Here is a 26,077-nt window from a genome sequence, read left to right as displayed (position 1 = left end):
TTTATGAGCAGAACTCCATTGTATAAGGCCCCTAGTGATCCTATCAGAGCGCAGCCAATCTGGATAACAATCTCGGATCGATGAACCCTAGAAATAGATAGACCCAATCAAAACATATTTGAAGAGAGAGAGAGAGACCTGAGCGTAGATGAGGATGACGGCGAGAGATTGGAGTTTAACATAGTCGCGAAGCCAAGGCTGTATTCGATCTCGCAAAGAACCACAAAGCATCTTCAGTCAATCTCGCCCCCTTCATAAATATCGATAAGAGTTTTTCTGTGTTGGCGGGATCACATCGAATCGGAGATGATCAAATCAAATCATTCTCTCCTCAGAAATTACAAATTCTCTTTACTAACCAAATCAGTATCTCTTAAAATGAAACTAAATCAAATCAAAATAAAGGACTGGAATAATTCCTCTGCTCTCACTAGGCCCACTTCCTCTTTTTTTTTTTTTTCCATCTGAATTTATTAATTAAAAGGGTTAAAACCCAAAATGCCAGAACCCAAACCTTACAAGGAACACCTACAAAAGCCCAAATACATTATACAAAAGCACAACTACCATTATGGGCCAACAGGCCCAAATTCCGAAAACCTTAGCTAGCGCCGCTCGATCCACGCGAAGCGTGCGCCTCCCTATCTTCTTCCTTCGGCTCCGGATTCCGTGATACGACGCCTAACCGCTACGCCGTCATCAGAATTGAGCCGAAACCATTCAAACCCACCTTTCCATCGCAACTCGTAAACAACCAACGCACACCGAGAATCATAACTAACCGGATCTACGAATTTAATAGAGAATAGACCCGCCTACAATCGATCATCATCTCCGACATACATGCATGCGGAACCAGATTCAGAAACGAGAGGCAGATGAACAAGAGAGGCTCGGATTCGTAGATCGCGGTGAGGTAACTCGAGAAACTAGCCGGCGCTAGCGGTGCTAAGAGAGCCACCGCCTTCCGGAACCAAAGCCGGCGATCTCGGTGCTGAAGAAGCCACCGACTCCCGGAAACAGAAACCGGCGAAGAAGATGCTGAGAAAGCCATCACTTCCCGGGACAAAATCGGACGGCCACCGTAGATAGGTGCGCCGCCGAGACTAAACCCAACAGATCCACAAACTAAAAACCTAAACCCCCGTTTAAAAGAACCTTGAAAAACATGACCGGACCGACGGTGGCTAAAGGAGCCTCGCCGTCGGCCGGGAACCCTCTCTCTCTCTTCTCTCTCTTCTCTCCTTTCTAATAGAAATGCCCACTTCCTCTTTTCAGTTTGTTTATAATTCTCTATACTGAAAAAACAATTCTCAAGAATAACCATTTTTAATTGAGAAATATTTAGGATAGCACTAATTTTTTTTTATCATAAATATAAACTCTAATAATCAAAATGACCAAAATGTTTCATTAAATAGGTAAATATACACTTATTCTTCTATGGTTAACTAACCCAAACTTTAGGGTTTAGAGTTAAGGGGTGGAGATTTGGGTTTAAGATTTAAAATTTTATAAAATAGAAAATAAATATTTTTTTATCACAAAATAGCATTCAATAAAAATTGATTAAAATAGCTTATTTTTATTTTGAAAATTTTAATTTTTAATTTTTTAAAACTTGTAACCATATTCTCAAAATTCCACCCTTAACTTTAAACCCTAAACCCTAGGATGTAAATGTATTTTTGCTTTTTAATAAAACTTTTTTTAGTCATTTTTTCATTTGAGGCTATTTTTATAGGGAAATATTCATGTTTACCACTTTCTTGATACAATTATTCATGTTTACCACTACTAAAGAGATATTTTAAAAAATACATTTTTCATTAAATGACAAAAGACTCTTATACCCTTGTTATTTAAACAAAAATTAATAATTTTTTTATGTTTTCGAATTCTATTTTTTCAACTTTGAACTTTTTTATAATTTTTTTTTAAAAACGTTGTTTAGAAATCAAAAATTATTTTTTAAACATTATTTTTAAAAAATTCATATTTTGAAACTATTTATTTATATATTTATGGGGAAATTGTAATTATACCACAAATTTGATACCACTTTTCAATTTCAAATCCCGAAGAAGTTTTTTAGAAGACCAAACCGTTTGTGCAGCCTATGTTTGTGATGGGAGTGGAAGGCTTCACCGATTCGGAAATTAACGGTCACGACAACAGCGTAGTGGTAAGGTCGAATAACACTTTCCAATTTCAAAGGCTTTGTCGTTGACGGAATGGGATGCTTGTCGGATTCGTTTTGTGATAGTCGAGAGAACGCCGGAACAAGTATCTCTGAATCTGAAGTATTTTTTTGTGTGTGTTTGGACTCTACTTTTCATTCTATTTTACTTTCAATTCGTTTGTCTTATCTGATTTCAAATAGAATAGCTTTGAGAAATCTGAGTTTGAAGTAATTTTTTGTTCTTCGTCTGATTTGCTATTTGTAAACACATTAAACCGAAAGTGTGTGGCTTTGTGTTTGGCATGTTGTTTTCATTCTATGCTAATTTCAAGTAGTCTATGTTACCCAAGTAACATGGATAAGTGTGAAGAGTGCATGTTCATACTATTACTACTTTGTGTATGTTCTTGTGAACTGAATAGAATACCAACCAAAAAACTAAATAGAATAGTGTGCATTGTATTGGTATGTATTTGAGTTTTATGTTGATGTGTATATGCTTTTGTAAAGAGAAATAGTATAGTTAAATATAAATGGAATATAATTTATTATAACATCAAATAAAATACATTACAACATGATGTTGAATGGAATACTATTTATATTATGTTGTGTTTTCTTCTTCTTCTTTTCTCTAATGCCGTTAATCTCTATCTCTTTCGATGCCATCAATCTGAATATAAATCACGTACAAATTCTTGAAACATAGATATATAGAATATAGGGTGAAGTGACATATCTGAAGGTAACACTCCTAATCTAGGAAAGTTAACTTGATTGACCGTGCAAAAATCAAACAAGAACATGCACGATCAACCATGTAAACTTAAACCAGATTTAAGATGCCACTATCAAATACCTACATTTTCCTATTTCCAACATTACCTACTCTTCAAATAAACTACATATTTTACTGAAACATTGTATTTATTAATAGCTTTTTATATATGTAATATCTAATTTTAATCAGCTTTAAATCAATCATCATACATTTATTATAATTGTTAAAACACAATTACTAATACAATAACTTAGATTATATATAATACAACCTTGATTTTAAAATTTTATTTGTACTTAGTTTTTAAAGAATATAAAGTTACACATAAATTCTACTTAAATTTATTTTCTTTAATGTAATTTTTATTTTGTATTATTGAATTTTAATTGGAACAACAATATGAGTTAACAGATGTTTGGTCCGAGAATCAGCATGATAAGGGTGACTAAAAAGGGTCAACAAATGACATAATAAACTTAAATCATTGTTTTTTAGAATGACTCGATATGAAATTATTGTATTGAATGTTGACTATCATGATATATCAACAACTGTATTGAAGGTTGTAATGTAATATGCAAATAACGTTTTTGATAAAGAAAATATAATCACACACATGGAATGATTGTATTGAATGTTGACTATCAAGAGATATCAACAAATGTATTGAGTTTTGTAATGCGATCTGTAAATAAAAGAGTCTATAAAAAAGACAAAACCACACATATTTTTGTGTGTAGAAGGTTTAACTAGGTAAAACATATTGCATTCATCAATTTGTTAATAACTAATGTTTTAGAAAAAACATCTTCAAATTAATTTAACTTTTATCGTCGTTACTATATTACGTATATCTCTATTTATATAGTCAATTGTATTCAAATTTTTTGATAAAATATTATTTTCATATCAATGGAATTCCTTTTAAAATGTATGTTTTTTTCTTGCAAGTGTTTTTCTTCAAAGAATTGTATTGGTTTTCGATAACGAAACTCAATATGATCTATAAGATCCAAGTCAGCATTTATGGCCCTTTATTGGGCCTACATCTGTTACCCCACTAAATAAATGTGGGATGACTATAATGCAACGAGTTGATATATCCGAGTAGTTAAGGAGATAATTTTGATATATGTTGCACTTCTTCCACAAGGGCTACAACCTTGTTGTCAACAAAATTTTATAGTTTTACTTCATGCATATCAGTCAGAGTGCTAGCCACACAGGCGATTATTTATGACACATAGTTTTAGAAGACATATTCTCATTTTGAGAATTTTGTTAATATTTATAGGTAAATATAATTTATAATTCTTTTGATAATAAAAATATTTGTAAGAATTTTATCATTGGTTATAGAACTTTTACTAATAAATATATTAAATAAGTGTTTTGTTAACTAATAATTATTTTTCAATTTTTCATATTAACAAATTATTTTAATAAAACTATAATTGGCAACAGTGAAATGTTTATAATAATATTGACTACTATTGCTATGCAGTTGATTTGATAATTTTGGTTTACCAATCAATCATTAATAGAATTTAATAGTTTATACAATTCTAATGTGTTTTATATGATATATACAATATCAGATAAAAGCAGTGGTAATCCAAGTATCTCTGTGCTTTAAAACGTTTTTTATAATAGCAAAATATTTAATATGAAAATCTTACAAATTATTATTTTTTTGCTTAGAGCATCCGAGAATGGTAGACTGGCACTGACTTCATGTTGGTTATTTCCAAAATCTTGTGACAATGTCAATAAGCTGATTGAAAAAACACGGCAGAGAAAGGATAATGAACATGAAAGATAATCACAACAGAAGCTAGGATCTTGTACCATTCTTTAACTTTGAAATAAGATAAACATTATTCCATTTCTCCACCATGTCTTTTACTACCTCGTGAGGCTCTAAATACACCAAGAATTTAGGGTTACACCATGTTAAAATTTTGATGAATATCTCTATATCATAGTTGTCTTTTATCATGTGTAAGTGGAGTGATTGAAAAAGAATACGATCCCAAAATAAAATAACAACTAAAGTTTCTTTTAATAAATATATAAATTTTATTATATAAAGCTTGGTTTTTCAAAGTTGCTAATTAACATGATCACGACATGTGTCAATTAATTTATTAAGATTGTAACATATGTGAAAAATATGTTACAATTCTCTTTTTTTTTTAGGATTTTTAAAGATTTAGAAAAAGAAAATTATTATTACATTTCTTTGGACATTCTAGAAAAGGAAAATTCTTACAAAAAATATAGTTTATTGTTCATTTTAGGAGTTTAGAAAAGGAAAATTACTATTACATAGTCTTTAACAATTATATTTATATGGTTCTTTTTATAGTCTTTTAAAAATATTTGATAGTAATTTATTAAAAAAAATTCTATAAACAAAGAATAATTGTAATTTGAAAGTTTTTTTTTCTTTTTAAAATATATTGTATATTTTTCATCTTTAAAGATACTAAAGAAATATATTACAAGAGAAAATATTAATTGTTTAAAAAAAACTTAAATAAAAACTAATTATAAAATTCTACAAGTACAAGAAATTATTTAATAGAAATCAAATAGAAAAAATAACTATAAAATCAGTGATATTCCTTTTTTAAAACCTAAGAAAATAAAAATGTACAAGTACTCTTATTATTTTCATATAAATAACTAACTTTCCTTTTTAACATATAAATGTATGCTACACAAATATAAACCAAAATAAATATTATTTTCACATCTATATTTAGGTTTAAGGTTCCTCATATTATTTTCACAAAAAATAGTATTTACAGGGAAAATATTATCTGAGTATTTTCTTTTAATTTCTTTAAGCATCTCAATTTTTTATCATCCTTATTATATCTTATGATGCTAACACAAGTTTTTTTAATTATGATTTTTTTGTTGTACCTATGTGTAAATATGAGGAACATAAGTCACAATATATAATTAACTAAAAATAATTTTTTTTATTGAAAATATATTAGTTGTATAAAAATCTTAAACAAAAACGAATTATAGTTGCAATTTTCCTTTTAAAAAAATAAAAGTAATTTATTCCTTATAAGTAACTAACTTTTTTTAATAGATAATTTGGTGTTAAAAAATTATAAACCAAGATTAACTTCAAATATTTCACCCGATATGATTGTGACATTTGTACAAAAAAAATTAAATTGTGTATTTATTAATAAAAATCAATCATTATGTGAAAATAAAATTTTCCCCTAAAATCCTAAATAAAAGAAATTTGGAAAAATATTTTTTTCCTCTTTTAGTCTTAACCAAATATTTTTTTTCCTTTTAAATCATGGCTAAAATTAGTTTTCTCAATATCACTAATATTTTGTAAACATAATTTTTTTTATTGAAAGTATATTAATTTTTTTTTTTTTTTTGATTAACCTGGGGGTATTCCAGGCCTATGGAGAGGCCCAGACTAATCCCTAAGGGGAGGTGCAGCCCACGGATAGACCCTCTTTCCGGGTATTCAAATGGGCCCTAAAGCATGGACCCTTATCCGTGTTAGGTGACCCGGATAATTGTGACCTAGTTTCGTGCAGCAGGTGGATCGAACCTGAAACATGTTGGTGTCTCAGCCCCGTCTCCTTACCACTCGACTACAATCACCCGGTCTTGAAAATATATTAGTTGTATAAAAATCTTAAACAAAAACGAATTATAGTTGCAATTTTCCTTTAAAAAAATAAAAGTAATTTATTTCTTATAAATAACGAACTTTTCTCTTTAATAGATAATTTTGTGTTAAAAAATTATAAACCAAAAATAAATTCAAATATTTCACCCAATATAATTGTGACATTTGTACAAAATAAAATAAAATTGTAGAATTTTAGAATAAAAATCTATCATTATGTGAAAATAACTTTTTTTCCTAAAATCCTAAATAAAAGAAATTTGAAAAATAACTTATTCCTCTTTTAATCTTAACCAAATAAGATTTTGTTTTCCTTTTAAATCATGACCAAATAGAATTGTAAAAGTAATTTTTAGTTTTAAAATTTAATGATAAATATCATACTGAAAATATTTAATTAAAAATAATAGTGATGTTGTGAAAATGAATTTTGAAAATAGCAACTTTTAAAAATAGTTAATATTTGCTGGAAATAATTATTTGATAGTATTTTAATTTTCTAAATCCTAGAAAAAATAATTATAAAAGATTATGTAATTTTAATTTTATTTTTTTACACCCTAAAACTGTTAAAAAAATTTGATATTTCTTTTCCTTTACAAAAAAATCTTAAACAAAAGAGATTTGTATCATATTTTTTAATTCATAACCAAAAGAGAATTGTAAGAAGTTATTTGATAGTATATTTTTAAGAGAGAACTAGATACTGCCCCGCGCTGTGCGCGGATATTGTTTTTGTAAATTTTTATTAGAATTATTCATATTAATCATGGGCATTTGGTTTTTGGTTTCGGTTCCCTGGTTCTATTTTAGAGCTTTAAGATCCATTCGGATTTTTAGAAAATTTGATTTTGTTCCGGTTCTTATTTTTTGGTTTTCAGTTTGGGTAACAAAATTCAGAATCAGCTAATATCCGAGATAATTTTAGATTATATTCGGTTCCGGTAATATTCTATTTTTCTGTTAATTTGATTTTAAAATCATAAAATTCGGGTATTTTATATTATTAAATATCAGGTTTTTGGTTTTCGGATAAAAAAATTGGATAATTCAGTGACGTTTATATTTTGATAAAAATATTCTGGTGATTCAGATTTTTGTGTATTTTGTTTTTAAATAATATTTTTAAATTATTTGAGATTAGATTATTTCATTTTGAGTTTTTATTTATAATATACTTCTTCCTTACAATTTACGTTTTTTGGAGAACTCCATATAATTTAATTTTGTTTTGTTGTTAAGACTTGTCATGAATATATGCAAACATTTGGTTGTTTGCCTTTTTTTTTTAATTTAATCAAACGAATATAAACACCTTTGGGCCATATGATCAATTGATAGGCGTGATGGACCCATTAATTTGGAAGGAATTAAACTTTTAGTCTAATGAAATTGGTCCATTAGTTACAGAAAACCAAGAAAAACAAAATAAAGCCCAAAGTTATTTTTTCCGGGAAGGTGAACAACTTTAACGTGTCGAAAAAAAAAACTTAACAACTTTATTTTTTTGGTCTTCTCTGTCGGTGATCCCGTCCTCTTAATCGTCTTCTCGATAACAACAAACAAAATCTGTTGAAACTACCCCAGTTTGCTGATGAGAAATTCAAAATCGTTCACTCTATCATCTTCACAATCGATCTACTGTCATTAAGGTAGAATTGTTTTTGTCTGTATACTATCATATTAAATGATCAGGGTTATATCAAACCTCCAAATTAGTTTGGTATCTTGATGTGATAGATCTTTATACTCTATTTGTAGATCGAGCATGACTATGACCTTTCAAGGCATGACTATAGAAAATATGAGGCGAAGGAAGATGTTTTATAGTGATTTGGTTATAAAATTAGGTTTAATGGTATTGATAAAAATATTGTGAATTCAAAAAAAAAGAAAGAGATCTATAGCATATTCCGATTTTCATATTTTTTAGGAGCTGTTAAAGGTAGTTTAGATATTCAGTTTTTGTTTGCAAGTCACGTTAGATTAATGTATTGTGAAGATATTCTGAATAAAAATGAAATATATCTATAGCATATTCTGGTTTTCATATTTTATAGGATTCGTTTGCAAGACACGTTAGTTTAAATTTGCTAAAATCTCTCTATTGATGTGGTTAGAGTATTTTAGTTTACGATTTATAATCTAAAAATATCTGAATGAGACCATTGATATGACTGGAAGTGTTTAATTGAAATTTTGGTTTTAATAGATCAAACTATACATATGTAATATACACATTGACCATAATAACCGGGCCTCGTGGTATGGTAGTAAAGGAACCTCGGCTGAGGTGCTCGCCATCACGAGTTCTAGCTCCGGCCTCAGCGGATTTAACATGGTTTCTGTTTGGCCTCCAGGACCTTTCTCGCCAGTTCCGGTTGGACGCGGTGGAATAGTCGGACTAAGTGAGAGGTCCGGATACCTGGATTATCAAAAAAAAAAAAAAAAAAAAAAAAACAGTGACCATAATCAAAACTCTATATGAGAGTAGCTTGTCTGCAATGTATAATGTTGTTTTAAATAGTTTTTTCACCTATTAGAATGTTCTGTACGTTGAAAGATGAACCAAATAACTCATAATCTGACATTAAATTTATTATATCTAATAATATATCGTGTAAGTTTGGATGGTTTTGTACGGTAGAGTTTGGTTTAATTAAATTCAACGGGTTATGTTATTTATTTAACATATCATTTAATTTTGGAAGGGCTTAGTATATTAGATGTTGGTCTAGTTAAAGTGAACCGGTTATGTTATTTAAACAGCGTGTATATAGTTATTATGATAACAAACTTATACGGGTCCAATATATAAGGTAGCCTAGTAAGGAAACTGAAAGAGTCCAAAATTTAAAATGAACTTTCTTGGGTAGATAAAAAATAGGACTCTGTTTTAATAGATTAGATTTTATGATGAACATGATACTAAAAATTATTTAATTAAAAAACAAAGTGTAAAATAGTATTGATATGAACTTTAAAAATCATAATTTTAAAATTATTTAATAGTAGCTTGAAATAATTATTTGATAGCAATAAAAAATTTCTGAAATTCTAAACAGGAGATAATTGTAAAAGTTTACATTATTTTCTAAAATCCTAAAAAAATATAAAAAAGTATTTGATATTTTTTCTTTTTTAATTGTAAATAAAAACGAGATTTATAAAATATAATTGTTTTCTCTTTCTAAAAAAATCCTAATAAAAGTAAACATACCTATTTAATAGCATTTAAAACAAAAATTGATGACAAGTATGATGCTAAAGCTATTAAATTAACAAAAATCAAAACTTAGGATGTTGTAGTGATTGGTATTTAAGTGTTTGGTTATACGAAAATCAAACGCATGTTTGATATATATATTTTCATGTTTGCTCATAAAAAAATAATTAAAATTATTGTCACTGTACATATATTTAGTCAAAAACAAATCAAGCTTCATTGTTATCTTATTACATTTTTTTTTTACTATGTAGTAGTTTACAATTCATTTTAATTAAAATGTTTTTATGAAAATATATCATTAATAAATAATGAATCAAGAAAATTATTTAACATCAGATAATAAGTTTAATAAAATATTAAATTAGTACATAAGTAAGTGTATAATGTTGTCATTGCTTCTTGGCCTTATTTAACTTCCAAATTCCTTTTTATTTCATTATAATTATTATTTCGGGTGGAACATCACCATCACAATGCTCCTCTCTCGGCGTCGAACAGCCACTGTCACTTGTTTTCTTCGTCTCTCATTCCAAGCCGTGATCCACAGTGTTTGGTGTGAACGGAACAGACGCAAACACAACAATCGTTTCAATACAGCACCAGAGCTCATTAAGAAGATCGACAAGATTATTCAAAACAGAGTGTCCTCCTTGCGTCACAAGAATGTTGCTTTCTATGGCAGCATGATGCTTGAGTGGCTGGGAAGAACAACATAAGTTTTACTTTGCTCTCTAGTTTACCATTCTAGCCCTACAAATGTTTCCAAACTCTATTGTGCTGTAAACATTTTTTCTTTTGTTGATATATAAATTTAACATTTCAACAAAAAAAAATTATTATTTCGGGTTGGATCCGGTTTAAATTTTTACATTTGGATATTTTTTCTATCTCTAACAAATATTAACTGAAACTTATGTGTGAAAACGAGTTCTTAACTATAAAATAAATTTCACATAACATATGCAAAAAACAATTTTAAAACAACAATAAAATGATCTTTTAATATTTTTCTATTAACTCAAAGTATCAAATAAAGTCTGTAGCAACGCACGGACCAAAATCTAGCTAAGATATAAAACTTTAAGATTTTATGTTTTTTACATACTTCTAAAAACTTTGTGTGTTAGAGCCATGTGGAGCTCTCTACTATACTCTAAGCACAACACCTAAACTTAGCTTACAATCAATTTTTAAAAAAGTTCAAATAAATTACACATTCTATTGGATCATTTTCTGAATCGAATTTATAATTTATACAATACATTAAATTTGGGAGACGTGTGGAATTCCCAGCCATGATAGCATCCAAGCTCACACCCATCAAAACACAAGGTGATCCATGGTCTCTGACATATAATAGCTGTGACCGTCTCTCTTCGACCAACAAACAATGTATGTCCCAATCCGAGCCAATGAAGACCTGCAGTTGACACGGCTTGCTCAGCCATCTTGGAGCTCCAGCTGTCATGCTCACACAGTTATGGACATTGAGCTTCCTCAACTATTTGCTTGTAGCCAGCGCCAGCCTGTATCGAAGAATCTGTCACGTGGAAGCAAGTCCTAATACTTCAAACCTTTTCAGGAGCGATGCGAAACCAATTAATTAACGTCGCTGAGTTTTGGGAACCCACCGAGTCTCACTGACTCTAAATCTTTGCAAGTCTCACTTATCTTGCGGGTTGTAACATGTTTGAACTAGGGAGAGGCTTGTAAGTTGGTGACAAGAGCCCAAAGACTGAAGCGCACTGTAAGTCAAGTCACTGTCAGGAAATAGCTCTTTTTGAGGATGGTCTCCAGTTTGACAAGTTGAGGAAGAGAACCAGTTATAGTTATGTACAAACAAAGAGATCTAGAGATGTGAGAGAAGGGGCGGAGACGCAGGCGACGGAACAAAGGTTCTAACGCTTCAGTATTTCATCCGCTAACACAGAACTCCTCACTTCCTCCATTCCTTCTATCTTCATCAATTCAATCCCAGAATCTTCCCTCCAATGCTTCTGAGCTCTGTTGACGCGAATAAAAGATGAGGCCTGTTTGGACGCAAAGTTAGTCATATCCTTACCCATTTTATATTAAACAACCCGGGTTGTGCTCTTTAACCGCTCAATCACTAAGCCCACAAGCGGTTCGATTTATAGCTGTCAATTGGACAGACCGTCCATGATAAACCCAGTCTAATTCATTTTGGAGGGGTCACAGTCGCATCCAATTACATATTGGTCTAATTAGGCTAAAGACCTATTGGTATATAGTCTAACTGAATAAATACCAAATTGATTATGAGCGTCCATGAGCTTACCAAAAACATACTTTGATGATTTTTGTAGAAAAAATGTAATTCCGCGGTTTTGGTGAAAAATTAAATTTTATGATTTTGACATAAAACCTAATCTTACAATTTTGACGAAAAACATAGTTTCATGGTTATGGCGAAAAATCAAATTTTACGCTTTTGACATGAAAATATAACTTCACAACGTTAGTGAAAAACATAATTTAACTGTTTGACGGAAAATATAATTTCATAATTTTGATGGAAAAAACAGAATTCTACGGTTTTGGCATAAGACCTAGTTTTGGATTTTGGTGGGTAAATTAATTTTACTATTTTCGTGAAAAAATATAATTCTACCATTTTGGCGAGAAACATAATTTTATTGTTTTGGAAGAAAATCATAATTTTACGGTTTTACGGAAAAAATACAGATTTAGTGGAATCATAATTTTATGTTTTAGGGGAAAATCTTAATGCTACGGTTTCGTGGAAAAAACATAACTTTTACGGTTTTGGTAAAAAAACATTTTACTGTTTTGGTGTAATTTTCCAATCGATTTTGGTGGGAAAATATAGTTTTACTGCTTTCGTGGAAAAATATAATTCTACCATTTTGGCGAGAAACATAATTTTATTGTTTTGGAGGAAAATCGTAATTTTACGGTTTTACGGAAAAATTACGGATTTAGTGGAACCATAATTTTATGTTTTAGGGGAAAATCTTAATTCTACGGTTTCGTGGAAAAAACATAACTTTTACGGTTTTGGTAAAAAAACATATTTTACTGTTTTGGTGTAATTTTCCAATCGATTTTGGTGGGAATATATAGTTTTACTGCTTTCGTGTAAAAACATAATTATACATTTTTGGTGAAAAGCATAATTTTATTTTTGGAGGAAAATCGTAATTTTACGGTTTTACAGAAAAATTTATGGATTTAGTGGAACCATTAATTTATGTTTTAAAAGGGGGAATCTTAATTCTACGGTTTTGTGGAAAAACGTATTTTTACTGTTTTGGTGTAATTCTCCGATTTTGGCAGAAAATGTAGTTTTGATAGTTTTGGTTGAAAAAAACATAATTTTACAGTTTTGACATGAACAAAATAAATTTGTGGTTTTGACAAAAGACCTAATTTTACTTTTTTAGTTATGATTCGTGCAGACAGCTCTGATAGGTACTGGACGTTTAACGGATCAACCTCTGATTCAATTCATATACATTATAACCTCTTTAACTCAATACTCTATAAATTAATATACACTAAATTTTTTTATAAAATAATATATTTTTATAGTCCCAAATTGAATTTTTGGTTAATATCTCTATAAATTAATAAAAAAGTTATAGTTTTGGTGTAGTCCCAACATTATTAATTTATAGAGGTTTCACTGTATTTCATGTGTCGGTTCTTTTTTATTTTTGAATGAAGGATACTCATTATAACCAAGAAAAATTACATGGCAAAATAGAAAACGGATTTGGTTAAATTACATGACAAAATACAAAACAGAAATCAGAACTTTAATTCTGGGCTCGTTTTCAATTGAGTTATAATCGAAAATTTTCTCTCACTCTCTTTAGCTTAGTTCGGATTGGGTTTGTTTTAAAAATATAGTTAGAATTAAACAAAAAATTAAAAAAAATTTTGCTAACAAAAAAAAAAAATTGTTTCGTTCTATTTTACTTTGGATAGGATTGGTTCCAATTAACAATATTAAGCCTCTCTAACTGATAGAAATTAAATTGGTCAAAGTCCAAGAGTAAAATGTATTAAAAATCATAATAAAGCTGATGATGAGTACAAGTTTTTGGATATCTTGTATTATTATTGTATATCACTACGGTATACGGGTAAGGACAGAAAGAAGGGGTGACATCAAAAGTTTACGATCTAAAGGTTGAGACCAAAGTTGAGATTAAGTCGATCCCTGATCCCTTTGAATACCTCTGTACCGTCCGGTATCACACGATCAATCTCTGGTTCATTATTCCAGTTCATCAAACCATGGTTCTGGTAAACCGGTAAACTCGGCAGCTTAGCGAGTCCAGTCATATAGAACTGTGTCATATCCACTGGTGGGTCCAACGAAGAAGGGAAAAACCTAAGGGCTTCAGAGGCCGAAGAGGAAGAAGGCGGCACGGTTCGGTGATTGTTATGGTCTTGAGACACTGATGAACTGTACTGGCCCTTTAGACCGGAAGAACTGCTACCACGTGCAGCTGGTGGATCGTGCTCGTGTATCCCATCGTATGTAACCAATAGAAACTTGACATCTTCTGCTCCTCTCTCCACATGCTTCTTCACATCACACGCTGTGTATGTGCATTTGTAGTAGCTTCTGCACCAAAATAAAAATATAAAAATCTAACATAATATAAAATCTAAGATAAAAAAAAAAAATTAAGAGCATAATGAAAGAAACAAACCTTGGATTTGGGTTCCCTTTGACAACTTTCTGACCGTATTTCCTCCAGCGAAAACCATCGTCAGGATTGTTTTCTTCAGTTTCCATTTGAAGGATAACTCTTTGGCTCTTACATGATCTTGTCGCTCCAATCATGGTTGATTCCCCAAACTTCCTGCAAAAGAATTATGTAGTTTAGGTTAATTTAATCAAATATATTAAGTTTATTGTTATTAAATACTGATGTTATCTTGGGACCTTCTCTTTGGAGATGAAGGCTCAGCATCTAGCTCATCAACAATGTTGTGTTCTTCGTCTTCATCTTCCTTGTATTCCTCTTCGTCCTCGTTCTTCCTATCGATTTCCATGTTGATGAGGTCGGTTTCGTTAAGGGCTGGACCAGATTCAAAAGCAGCGACTATAGGAGCATCAATGGAATCAACATGAGATGGGATATAAACGGAGTCTTTGGAATATCATCAGAGCATGTTAAAAAAATACTAGGAGAATCCAAAATGGAAGCAAACTTGAGACAGAAGCAACTCTATTACCTTGTTGAGGAGGCAGAGCAACGTGCATCGGATCGTTGTTGGATATCATCATCGTTGCATGGTCGGCACCAGAACTTTCAACCGCCTCTGGAGGCCCGCCATTGGCGACTGGAGACGGAAGGATCATCTGAAATATGTTTAAAGAGCGACACGTTAAATATAACAAAGTATAGTTTTATGGTTCATACATAAACTTTGTATTAAATTGTTATCGAATTGAAAATTGTAAACGCAAATAGAGTATGTATTCAAACGTGAACAAAAAGGAAATGATAGATTCTATATTGTTAAATAATATTCGTTAAAAAACACGATAAATAATACTCACTTTTTACGCCTAATTGTTTAAAATATCATACATAATAATATTCCGTTGTATGTTGTCCAACCACATTTTTGTTCGACTGTTTATCATATGATTATATATCGTATTATGAAAGAATCATAAACATTGTTACTTACGTGTGAAGGATCAATGAACGTGTTTGGAAATTGCAACATAGCAGATGGGCTGAATCCTGGAGAGATTAGGACGAGAGGAGAAGGAACGGTGGTCGACGGGTTCCTGAAGAAAGCAGCAAATGGACGGTTGTTCTGTGTCTCGAGCGGTGGAAGATTGAATTCAACTCGTGCGGCTACTCTCTCGCGGAGACTGGATCTTTGTTCAGGCTGATGGTTAGCTTGAGGGAAGATCTCGTTGATCTGATCCACAACATCATTGTTGTCGCCTTGATTCAGCATTGCTAGTAGCGATCTAGGGCTAGGACTAGACGGTGCAGCCCAACACGTCCTCACACCTCTGTAGGTTCCATCAAAAGCATTCATTTCTCCTGAGATGTCAAGAAACAAGACAACATTAATAAAAAAAAAAGTTATGCAAAGATCGTCGGAAACGGATATCTAGTTGAAATAACGATATATTTGGGATATATATTTGAATGATTTAATTGGTAAACGAATGAAAAATGTATTTAATTTGCAAATAGGGGTGAAGGAGAAACCTTTTTTATTCAGAAGAAGCTAGCAGGAAAAGAAGAAGACAGAAGAGATGTGTGTTGCATAAGAGGGGAGATGGTGTTTATATAATAAAACTAGTAACCTTTTTACTTTGGTAAAAAAAATTATATGGTCAAACTTTTGTCATTTAGGAAAGAGACTTTTTAATAAATTTTTCTTTCATTTCTATATTCTGCTATATAATATTTTTTTATCAAATCAGTAAATTAATATATAATTTACATAACCAAAATAAATCAGATTTAAAACCAATCTATTGTTCTTTAACAAAAAAACATAAGACCAATCTATTGTATATTATTTAATTATCAGTTTTGTAACCAATGTCATTATATTTAGTTTTGATATCACTTATAACACCCGATCGTCCATGGCTAATGGACCTTCCATGTCCCGCTCTCGGTCCATGGACCTTATTTATTCCGACGGAACGTGCGTTAATTTTCAGAGGCTCAAAAATCTTGTATACTGACTTTACAATCACCACATGATCTTTTCCCGCGCTTTAGCCTCACTCGCACGATATCGTGAATCATTTTCCGATAGATCACCCATCTTTTCACTATTTCAAATTCAAACACACTTAATCTTGGAATTCTAAACGGATGTGTGAATGAAAATATAAATGTACTTTGGTGATATAGATAGCTAAACTAATTTTGTTAAGTCTTTTCCCACGTATACCAGAAATCGGGATATTACCGTTGTATGTGCTAAAGGTAACTGGTTTTTATTGAGTCAGTTAAGACAATTAGTTTGGTTTCGAATGTTTTAATGAAGTTAAAACATAGGCGTGTCTTCGTCTCGCCAGACACCAACAACTTAATTTCTAATGGAAATCAAATCCATAAATGATAATTTTATAATCTATCTCCGACCAACCCTTGCTATGAAACTACTACTACTACTTCGTTAGTATTTCTTATATAATATTTCTAATTTAAAAATGAATTGAGGTTATTCGTATATTTTAATCATTTTTAGATAGTTTTAAATCGTTATTTCTGTCAAATAATAGTCATTAGTATAATATATTTAAACCAAATATAATATTTTATGATTCTGTATTCATTAATATCTTTGTACATAGGTAATATATATATATATACATATATATATATATATTAATCAGTTTTAGATCATACATTTATTATTATCTTGTAAAAAAATTATTAATACAACAAATTTATATATAAATAATATTACTGTGATTTTATATTTATTGGTACTTGTATTTTAAAAATTTAAGATTATACTTTAATTATAATCAGTTTAAACTGTTTGAAGTTTTTTTTTACTTCGATATGAGTCAAGCATGTAATCAGATTATTGATTAACAAATCAGTATGATTAGGGTAACTAACGACGGTCAAACAGATGACATGATTAACTTTGATCATTGTTGTTAGAATGACATCGATATGGAATTATTTTATTATTTGTTGACTGTCAAGCGATATCAACAAATGCATTGAGTTTTGTAATGCGATGTGTAAATAAAAGTTGATAGTCACACCTAATTTTGTATAGAAAGTTTGACTACGGAAAAATAGCAAAGTAAAAAATTTGTTAACAAATAAAGCTTTAGTGAAATCATCCTCAAATTAATTTTATTCTTATCCTCTTTACTGTATGACTAGACGATAATCCGCTCATGCGCGCGGAATAAGTTTTTTATACTAATGTGTGTTAATTAAATAGTTTTAACATTTTGTAATACTACAATTTTTTATCGATTGTAAAATGACGAATACAAATGGTGGCTTCTTAAATGTAGCATCGTTGTTGAAGCGTTAACGTATTACAAATCATTTTAATTATTTTTAACACTTCATATGCGTAAAAATAAATTAAGTTTTGCGGCTGACACAAATCACAAAAACAAGATAGGCAATATCGATTGTAAAATGACGAAAAATAATTATATTTTCTGCTCTCGATTTTTTTACTATTGACTCTGTTTTCATTTTCTACATCTATAAAATTGTGCTTTTGTTCTCGTGTCTGTTTCACTGCTATGAGTTATTTTTTTTTAACTTCTTATGTGAATTCGGTGAATTACATAAGTGTTAATTTAAAAAGATGGACATATGTAAAAAATAGTTCCACTCCAGATACATATCTAAGAATCAAAATTTTGAAGAAAATCACCGGCAAACTCTATTCACATGTTAGTGTTCAAATCTAATATATCAAGCCATTATAGAATATAAGTGAAGACTTAAATATAAATGTATGTCTAGTATATATATTCACCAGTTCAGTCTAAAAATCATCTAATTCTAGAAGAACAAAAATAAATTACTTATTTTATTAACCTACGTTTTTGAAGTTTAGTTACTTAAGAGTATACCAATAAAAATATACATATATAATACTTTAACATTCTAGTATATGTAAACAATGTATAAAGTAAGAAGTGTTTGATTTTGAAATTAACATATTTTTATATTTTTATTTATTATATAATTTAATTTAAATGATATTAGTATATATATATATAATACGATGTCTAATAATGAGATTTCATATTCGTACGATTTATGATCATTTGTATCTTGCTTGAACAAAAAATAAATAAAACCATTGATCACAAAATTTTCAATGTAGGACTTTTACCATTTTTAATAATTTATAGTCGTTTTAAACATTTAAAATATAACATATAAGAAAAAATCTAAAATTTTTCTTATACGCTTAATATGATTTTTTATTTTTTAATAATATAAAATTAAACAAAAAAGAGAGAGGATACAATTTTTTTATATCAAATATGTTTTATCCATAATCGTTAATTTTCATATATATGTTACTCATATCAGTTAATTCCGTAGCTTTTTTTTAAGAAAATAATTTAGAATATTATTGTGTACACTATTAATCAATTTGATAATTAGTTTAATAAAAAGTATAATATATATTTATATGTACCAATTTATTTTCCTAAGAATTCTAAGAATTCTAAGAATTATCTTAGTGATAACACGTGGCTTGTATGGATCCTTATTTTTACTGAGGGTTATTACACTCTCTCCCCTCAATAGAATTTGTCTTTGAATGCTTAAGGAATTCTTCTCTTCACTATTACTCAGTATATTACTTCAATCTCCCACCATTTAATTATCATCTAACTTTGCATTAATTTATTGGTCATTCTCTCTTCTGCTATCAAATATTTCCTCATCATTACCATCAGTTTTGTTGTATAAGTATGCCATCAAGTTCATTACAACTCGAGCATTTGACTTCTTCTTATAACTTATCCACATTGTTGTTTCATCCCTAGTCAATATCAGGTTAAAGTTGTCTTAATTGGATGTACAACAATCAAAGAAGAATATGTACGACAAATTAAAAAACATTAACCTTTCACCAGATGGAAGATGTTATAACTATTTTTCTGGGTTCAATACTCTTTCTCGGCCTTATCAATTTCCACCATTCGATTTTCATAATTCTATCATCATGATATTGAGGATTTTATTTCTGATCCAAACACTTCCTCTTCTTTTATGGTTGCGTAAGTCTTGTGCCAATTCATATCTTATCTCTTTTTCATCTTACTCTTGGTACCTCCATCTTCAATTACAACTCTTCTTCTTCCTTCATACTATCATCACATTTCATACTATCATCTCATTTCATAGTTTATATATCAATTTCATCTCCCTGTTGAAGTTTGTTTCCTGCCTTATGATGTCCTCTCAAAGGCTACTTCTCAAATCTTTCATTGCCTCAATATACTAACATCTCAATCCCGTTCAACGTTAATTGCTAGCATACTTTCATTCTTTTTGATCTATGGCACTCAAATCACGTACAAATTCCAGAAGCATAGATATATAGAATATATGGTGAAGTGACATATGTGAAGGTAACACCCCTAATCTAGAAAGTTAACTTCATTGACAGTGCAAAAATCTAACAAAAACATGCACAATCAACAATGTCAACTTAAACCAGATTTAATTTAAGATGCCACTAACAAATAGCCACATTCTTCTATTTCCAACATTACCTTTTCTTCAACTAAACTACACATTTTACTCAAACACTGTATATATTAATAGCTTTTTATATATGTAATATCTAATTTTAATCAGCTTTAGATCATACATTTATTATAATTTTTAAAACGCAATTACTAATTAAAAAAACTTAGATTAGATAAAAGATTACCTTAATTTTTTAAAAAATTATTGGTAATAATTTTTTTAAGAAGATAAGATTACAGATAAACTATACTTAAATTTTTTAAAAAATGTAATTTTTGTTTTGGTATTATTGAATTTTAATTGGAACAACAATATGAGTTAACAGATTTTTTATCCGAGAATCAGCATCATAAGGGTACTAACAAGGGTCAAACAGATCACATAATAAACTTAAATCATTATTTTTAGAATGACACGATATGGAATTATTGTATTCAATGTTTACTATCAAGATATATCAACAACTGTATTGAGGGTTGTAATGTAATATGCAAATAAAATTTTCGATAAAGAAAAGATAATCACACATATGGAATGATTGTACTGATTGTTGACTATCAAGAAATAACAACAAATGTATTGAGTTTTGTAATGCGATGTGCAAATAAAAGGTTCTATAAAGAAAAGATAACCAAACATATTTTTTTGTATAGAAGGTTTGACTAGGTAAAACATATTGGATTCAACAATTTGTTAATTTTTTTTTTTTGACAACACAATTAATAAATATTGTTTTCGTGAGTGCATCTTCAAATTAATTTAAATTTTATCGTCATTACGATATTATGTATATTTCTATTTATATAGTTAATTGTTTTCAAATTTTTTGATAAATTGTTTTTTCATATCAATGGAATTCCTTTTAAAATATATGTTTTTGTTCTTCTTATAAGTGTTTTCTGGAAAGAGTTGTATCGGTTTTCCATAACAAAAACTCAATATGATCTAGAAGATCCAAATCAACACTTATGGCCCCTTTTTTAGGCCTGCATTATTTACGCCACACAATAACAGTGTGATGACTATAATGCAACGAGTTGAAATATCCATGTAGTATATATTTTACATGCTACAATTCATGCTATGAGGAAAAGCCTTTGCCTAATGACGCTGTTATGAGGATGGTTGTGAAGGGGATAAGAAACAAATTGAGTATTATGAGAACAAGAAGAGTGAAGGGTTGGGAAGATGTGTTGCAGTTTTGGTTTAGCATAAGAGTTTAAAGGTCCATAGAAAATTGTTATTATAGGAGGGTTTAGGAGTTTTAAAGTTTCTATTTGAATGAGTTTTAGACTTTAAAAAATATAGAAGTCTACACTTGATGTAAGAAGGGTTTTTTGATGAATAAAATTTAACATTCATTCAAAAAAAAAAACAGAAATATCCATGTAGTTAAGGAGATAGAATTGGTACATTTTGCATTTCTTCCACAAGGGCCACAACCTTGATGGCGTTGAACTTTTCTAGTTTTATTTCATGCAGATCAGTCATAGTGCAAGCCACGCAGACGATTATTTAGGACACATAGTTTTAGAAGACATATTTTTATATAGGGTTTTCTCATTTTAAGAATTTTTTTAATAATTATATGTAAATATAATTTATAATTCTTTTGATGATAAAAATATTTGTAAGAATTTTATTCTTGTTTATAGAACTTTTACTAAAAAATATACTTAATAAGTGTTTTGTTAACGAATAATTATTTTTAAAATGTTTTATATTAACAAATTATTTTATTAAAAATATAGTTGACAACAGTGAAATGTTTATAATAATATTGACTAATATTGCTATGCAGTTGATTTGATAATTTTGCTTTACCAATCATTAATATAATTAAATTAGTTTATACAATTTTAATGTGTTTTATATTATATATACAATATTAGATAAAAGCTGTGGTGATCCAAGTATTTATGTGCTTTAAAACTTATTTATAAAAGTCAAAATATTTACATAATGTATGTACTTATCTATTATTGTGTCTAACGCAAACACTCAAAAGTAAAACCACTGTTTTGTTTCAGATGAAAGAAGTCTCGGAAGCATCTAGGAGAAGAGAAGCGACATTATCTTTTGTGTTTGTTTTCCATACAAGATCTTCATTGTGAGATAGGTAAAAACTCTTGATGATTCTATACTCTTGGACATGTATTTTGTTATAGTTATAAAGCATGTTCAAATCATATTTGCATTGACTAGTCCTCTTCTCATGCTTATGATTTGAGACTTGAGAGAAACATATTATCTAGACCAGATGGAACATTAGTTTGATTAGAGATTGATGTTTATATATCTAATTGCTATCATTCCACTTATTCTTTGTGATGCATCTGTGTATGAATCCAAGAATTCGTGGGATGCTACTGATCTTGTGATTGTTTTTTTCATTGAGAAATATGTGTTAGCTTCATTTATATGCTACTGGTTTCCATCTTAGAAATACAGAAATACATGTAACACATGTTGATTCAGAAGGCTGTTGTTATTTTTTTAATATTTTGTGTTCTTACATGAAAGTCTATTTTAAAGACAGAGAATAATGCAATGGACATGTTGACATAATGTTATTTTGATGAGAATATTTTGTTTTTATTTTATGTTTTTAGTTTCATTAGTTTTATTGTTACTTTTAAATTTGCATAATAATAAACATATTTTAAAAAGTGTAAATGATATAATCATTTGGAAATTTACATAATTATATACTTTTAATTAATATTTAATATTCTATTAATATATAAAAATGGATTAACTCATTAAAACCATTAACCCATTCATTGAAATGAGTTATGGATTGACTCAATCCATTAAGCTAATGCGTTGGGTTTATCCATAATCCATAAATGGTTTGGTTCATTTGGATATGGTTTGGTTTGGTTTGGGTTGGTTTACCTATTTTGACACTTCTATTCATAAATCATTGGATTAAACTAGTGAGTAAGAATAGCACATCAATTATTTTAGCCATTGATTCTATTCATTAGAGAATAGTATAAAGTATTTGAAGATGATATTGTTTTTCAATCTCTTTATTAATAAAAGTTTTATGCCAGTCTTCTTTTTCTTATACATGCCTTTTCTTTTTTATTTAAGGTCTTTTCATTTTATATCAATTTCCCTATTTTGCCAACATCATTTTCCTTGTCAGCTTCATTTTATTTTCCAACTTCCAAATTACCATTTTTATATGGGCGGATGTTAATTCAAGAGGAGCTTTTACAAGGATGTGAAACCCATCTATAACAAGTGTTGACCAAGATCGAAAAATTTGGAGAAAAAAACTCGGCATGAATTGTGATCGGCCTATTGCATAAGCTGTAGGTTTTCGCGATGTTTGGAGTCCATGAGCTCATGTGAATTTCAAGACGACATGTCATGAATGCAATACATGGTATTTATTGGCATACCATGATGCTCAATCTTGCTCATATATGAGTTGTCATACACAAGATGTCATGGATGCGCTGTCATAGACAAATTGTCATAGACAAAATGTCATGGAAGGATTCTAGTGGACAAGCTTCCTTTCGGGTTTCTATACCATGCACAGAAAGGCTACATTGATGTAATGTTTGGGGCTAGCATGAGACATTATGGACGAGCCGACATGGACAAGCCATTGAGGATGAGCTATCACGGACGAGTCGTCATGAACAAACCATCATGAATTAGCTTGTATGACGAGTTCATATAAACTATGTATGAAGATTTTTCGGTGATGATGTGATCAATATGACGATAAATTTGACTTGACCAAGAAATCAGTGTGATGATGCTATCGGTATGATGATGTTATCGGCGTGATAATGTTGTTAGCGTTTGTAAAGCTATCACCGTGTTTTTACGCTATCAGCATGATGATACAAATTTGAATGTTATATATTCATACAAATATTATTTCATTTCACATACAAAATATAAACCATAACTTTTTGTTAAAACATATTAAGTAATTTTAAATATATGTTAAATAATTTGATGATTAAAAAAATTCACAATATATATTTGAATTATAAAATATAACAAATAAATTTCAAATTAATATTTTCCTCAAAAATAAACATAAACATAAAACTGAAATTGAAATATATTTGGCATCTAAAAAATTTAGAGACATATCTAGCTCTTTTTTTTGTTGAAATGTTAAATTCATTTATCAACAAAAGAAATACAGTTTACAATATGAATGAGTTTTAAAATTTAGAGAGAACATCAACTTAAGGGAAAAAAAACTAATTCTTTCGCATCCAGTGAATCATCATGCTACTGCACTGTCCAATGTTTTTGGAATGTAGAGAGGAGATGCGATTACTGATTGTCTTATCTAAGAACCGTGTGAGCTTGATATCTTGCATATTTGCATTGTTTTATCCATTCATCCATTAGCATTTTCATCATATAGATTAGGATTTAGCCATGTCTAGGTTGCATTTTGCATTCATTGTCCTCATTAGGTGTTGGAGTGCCACATGGAGTTCTTGGGGACATTTGGATGCATTTGGAGCTTAAAGGACGTGAAACAGGTGATCATTGGACGAGCAGAGCATGGGAGCGAGGTTCCGCAGCGACGTCATGAGGTCGCTCCAAAGCACCTCTCAGAGCGACCTAGCTAGAGCGACCCCGTGCAGTCGCTCGCATCTCACACCCCTCTCGGAGCGACCTCCCAAAGCGACACCCCGAGGTCGCTCGCGTCTTTATGGAGAGACGACACGAAGCGAAGCCTGGAGCGACCTCTCAGAGCGACCTACCAAGGTCGCTCCCGATCCAGAGCGACCCGTTGGAGCGACACACCAAAGTCGCTCGCGACCTCTCGCCCGGAGACACCAAAAATCGGCCCTGGAGCGACTTCCCGGAGCGACACCTGCAAGTCGCTCCGCGTTATTTTGCTGCCGAAAATCATGATTTCTTAAGGACCTTTTTGCAATTTATTTTGGACGTTTTGCACTTGAAAAAAACCTATGTTTTAAACATCTTTTGTAGCCACCAGTGGCAGATTATCTTTTATCTTTTGATCTATTGAGAAAGACACAAGAACTCTCTTGAGAAGTTCATCTCTTGGATTTTGATTGTTATGTTCTTGTGTTCTTGTTGATTTCTTATCTATTTCTTTACATGATTAATCTGAAATCCAATATGGGTTTAAGAGGAATCATGGAGATTAGTGAGTAATCACCTTTTGAATTCATGGGTTAGGGAGATTAAGGGTGATTAGGTTAGTTCTAGGATGTTTTAGTGTAGATCATTCTTGTTCCTTGCTAGTAGAGTATTCATAATGCATCTTCTGAGTTGGCCACTCAAAAGTTGATCAATAGACATTTCCCACCCAAAAGGTGTTTGATGAAATGCCTGAGACAACTCTCCTAGGCTCTTAGTATACTTTGCCAAAGACATTTGTTGTTAAAGATGCTAAGATAGCTAATAGACTTGTTAGTAATGATTGCTTTCATATTATTCAACCAAAGACATTTGATGTTTGAGATATGTTAGCAAATGAGCATTCATCTAGACATAGAGCTTGCTTAGAATTGTGTCTAGGCTTAAGGTTGATAGTTTGATTGATCATTTGCCATCCTTAGTTCGATACTTGATCACCCAAGGTCTAATCCCTATGCCCATGAGTTCTCTTTTCCCTTAGTCAAGAAAGTATCATTCTGTTATTTGCTTTCTAGTTTAGTAGTAATTTAAAACCCATCTAAATCATTGGTTGCACTTAGATTAAGTGAGTACTTGCATTCTCAGTGCTTTGATATCCCTCAGAACTGGTTCGACAATCTTATATACTACAACATTTGTCTTAGGAGCCTTGAAAACTCCTAACATCAAATTGAACATTGAGATTTAGTCACTTGCTTGAGACTAAGTTATTTTTATTTTCTTTTGTTACTGATTCTCTTTCTTCACCTCCCTTTAATCTACAGGTGTATGAACTTGAGGAGCAGGGGTCCATCAAACC

General features: G+C 30.2%; 1 protein-coding gene across 1 annotated transcript; it reads right to left on the bottom strand.

Annotated features, from left to right (window-relative positions):
- Nucleotides 1–7,508: 7,508 nt before the first annotated feature.
- On the bottom strand, nt 7,509–24,600 carry LOC103868388 (probable WRKY transcription factor 10). Its single transcript, XM_009146491.3, has 6 exons — nt 16,108–24,600; nt 15,569–15,936; nt 15,107–15,233; nt 14,814–14,973; nt 14,578–14,730; nt 7,509–14,489 (listed from the first exon to the last, which is right to left on the bottom strand). The coding sequence occupies exons 2-6, from the start codon at nt 15,929–15,931 to the stop codon at nt 14,042–14,044; spliced, it is 1,251 nt and encodes a 416-aa protein (XP_009144739.1). The 5' UTR covers nt 15,932–15,936; nt 16,108–24,600; the 3' UTR covers nt 7,509–14,041.
- Nucleotides 24,601–26,077: the final 1,477 nt, after the last annotated feature.

This window comes from Brassica rapa, chromosome A05 (genome assembly GCF_000309985.2).
Source record: "Brassica rapa cultivar Chiifu-401-42 chromosome A05, CAAS_Brap_v3.01, whole genome shotgun sequence".
NCBI classification, from domain to species: Eukaryota; Viridiplantae; Streptophyta; class Magnoliopsida; order Brassicales; family Brassicaceae; genus Brassica; species Brassica rapa.
The sequence above is the reverse complement of the archived record's forward strand: the minus strand, read 5'-3'. Positions and strand labels throughout refer to the sequence as shown.

Bases quoted from the DNA above. Each gene is read 5' to 3' on its own strand.
- LOC103868388 (XM_009146491.3), bottom strand. From the start codon at position 15,931: ATGAATGCTTTTGATGGAACCTACAGAGGTGTGAGGACGTGTTGGGCT. The intron at 15,234-15,568 runs GTAAGTAACAAT...AACATATTTCAG, and splicing joins CGTTCATTGATCCTTCACAC to ATGATCCTTCCGTCTCCAGT. The intron at 14,490-14,577 runs GTTTGTTTCTTT...ATTTTGGTGCAG, and splicing joins AAAGGGAACCCAAATCCAAG to AAGCTACTACAAATGCACAT.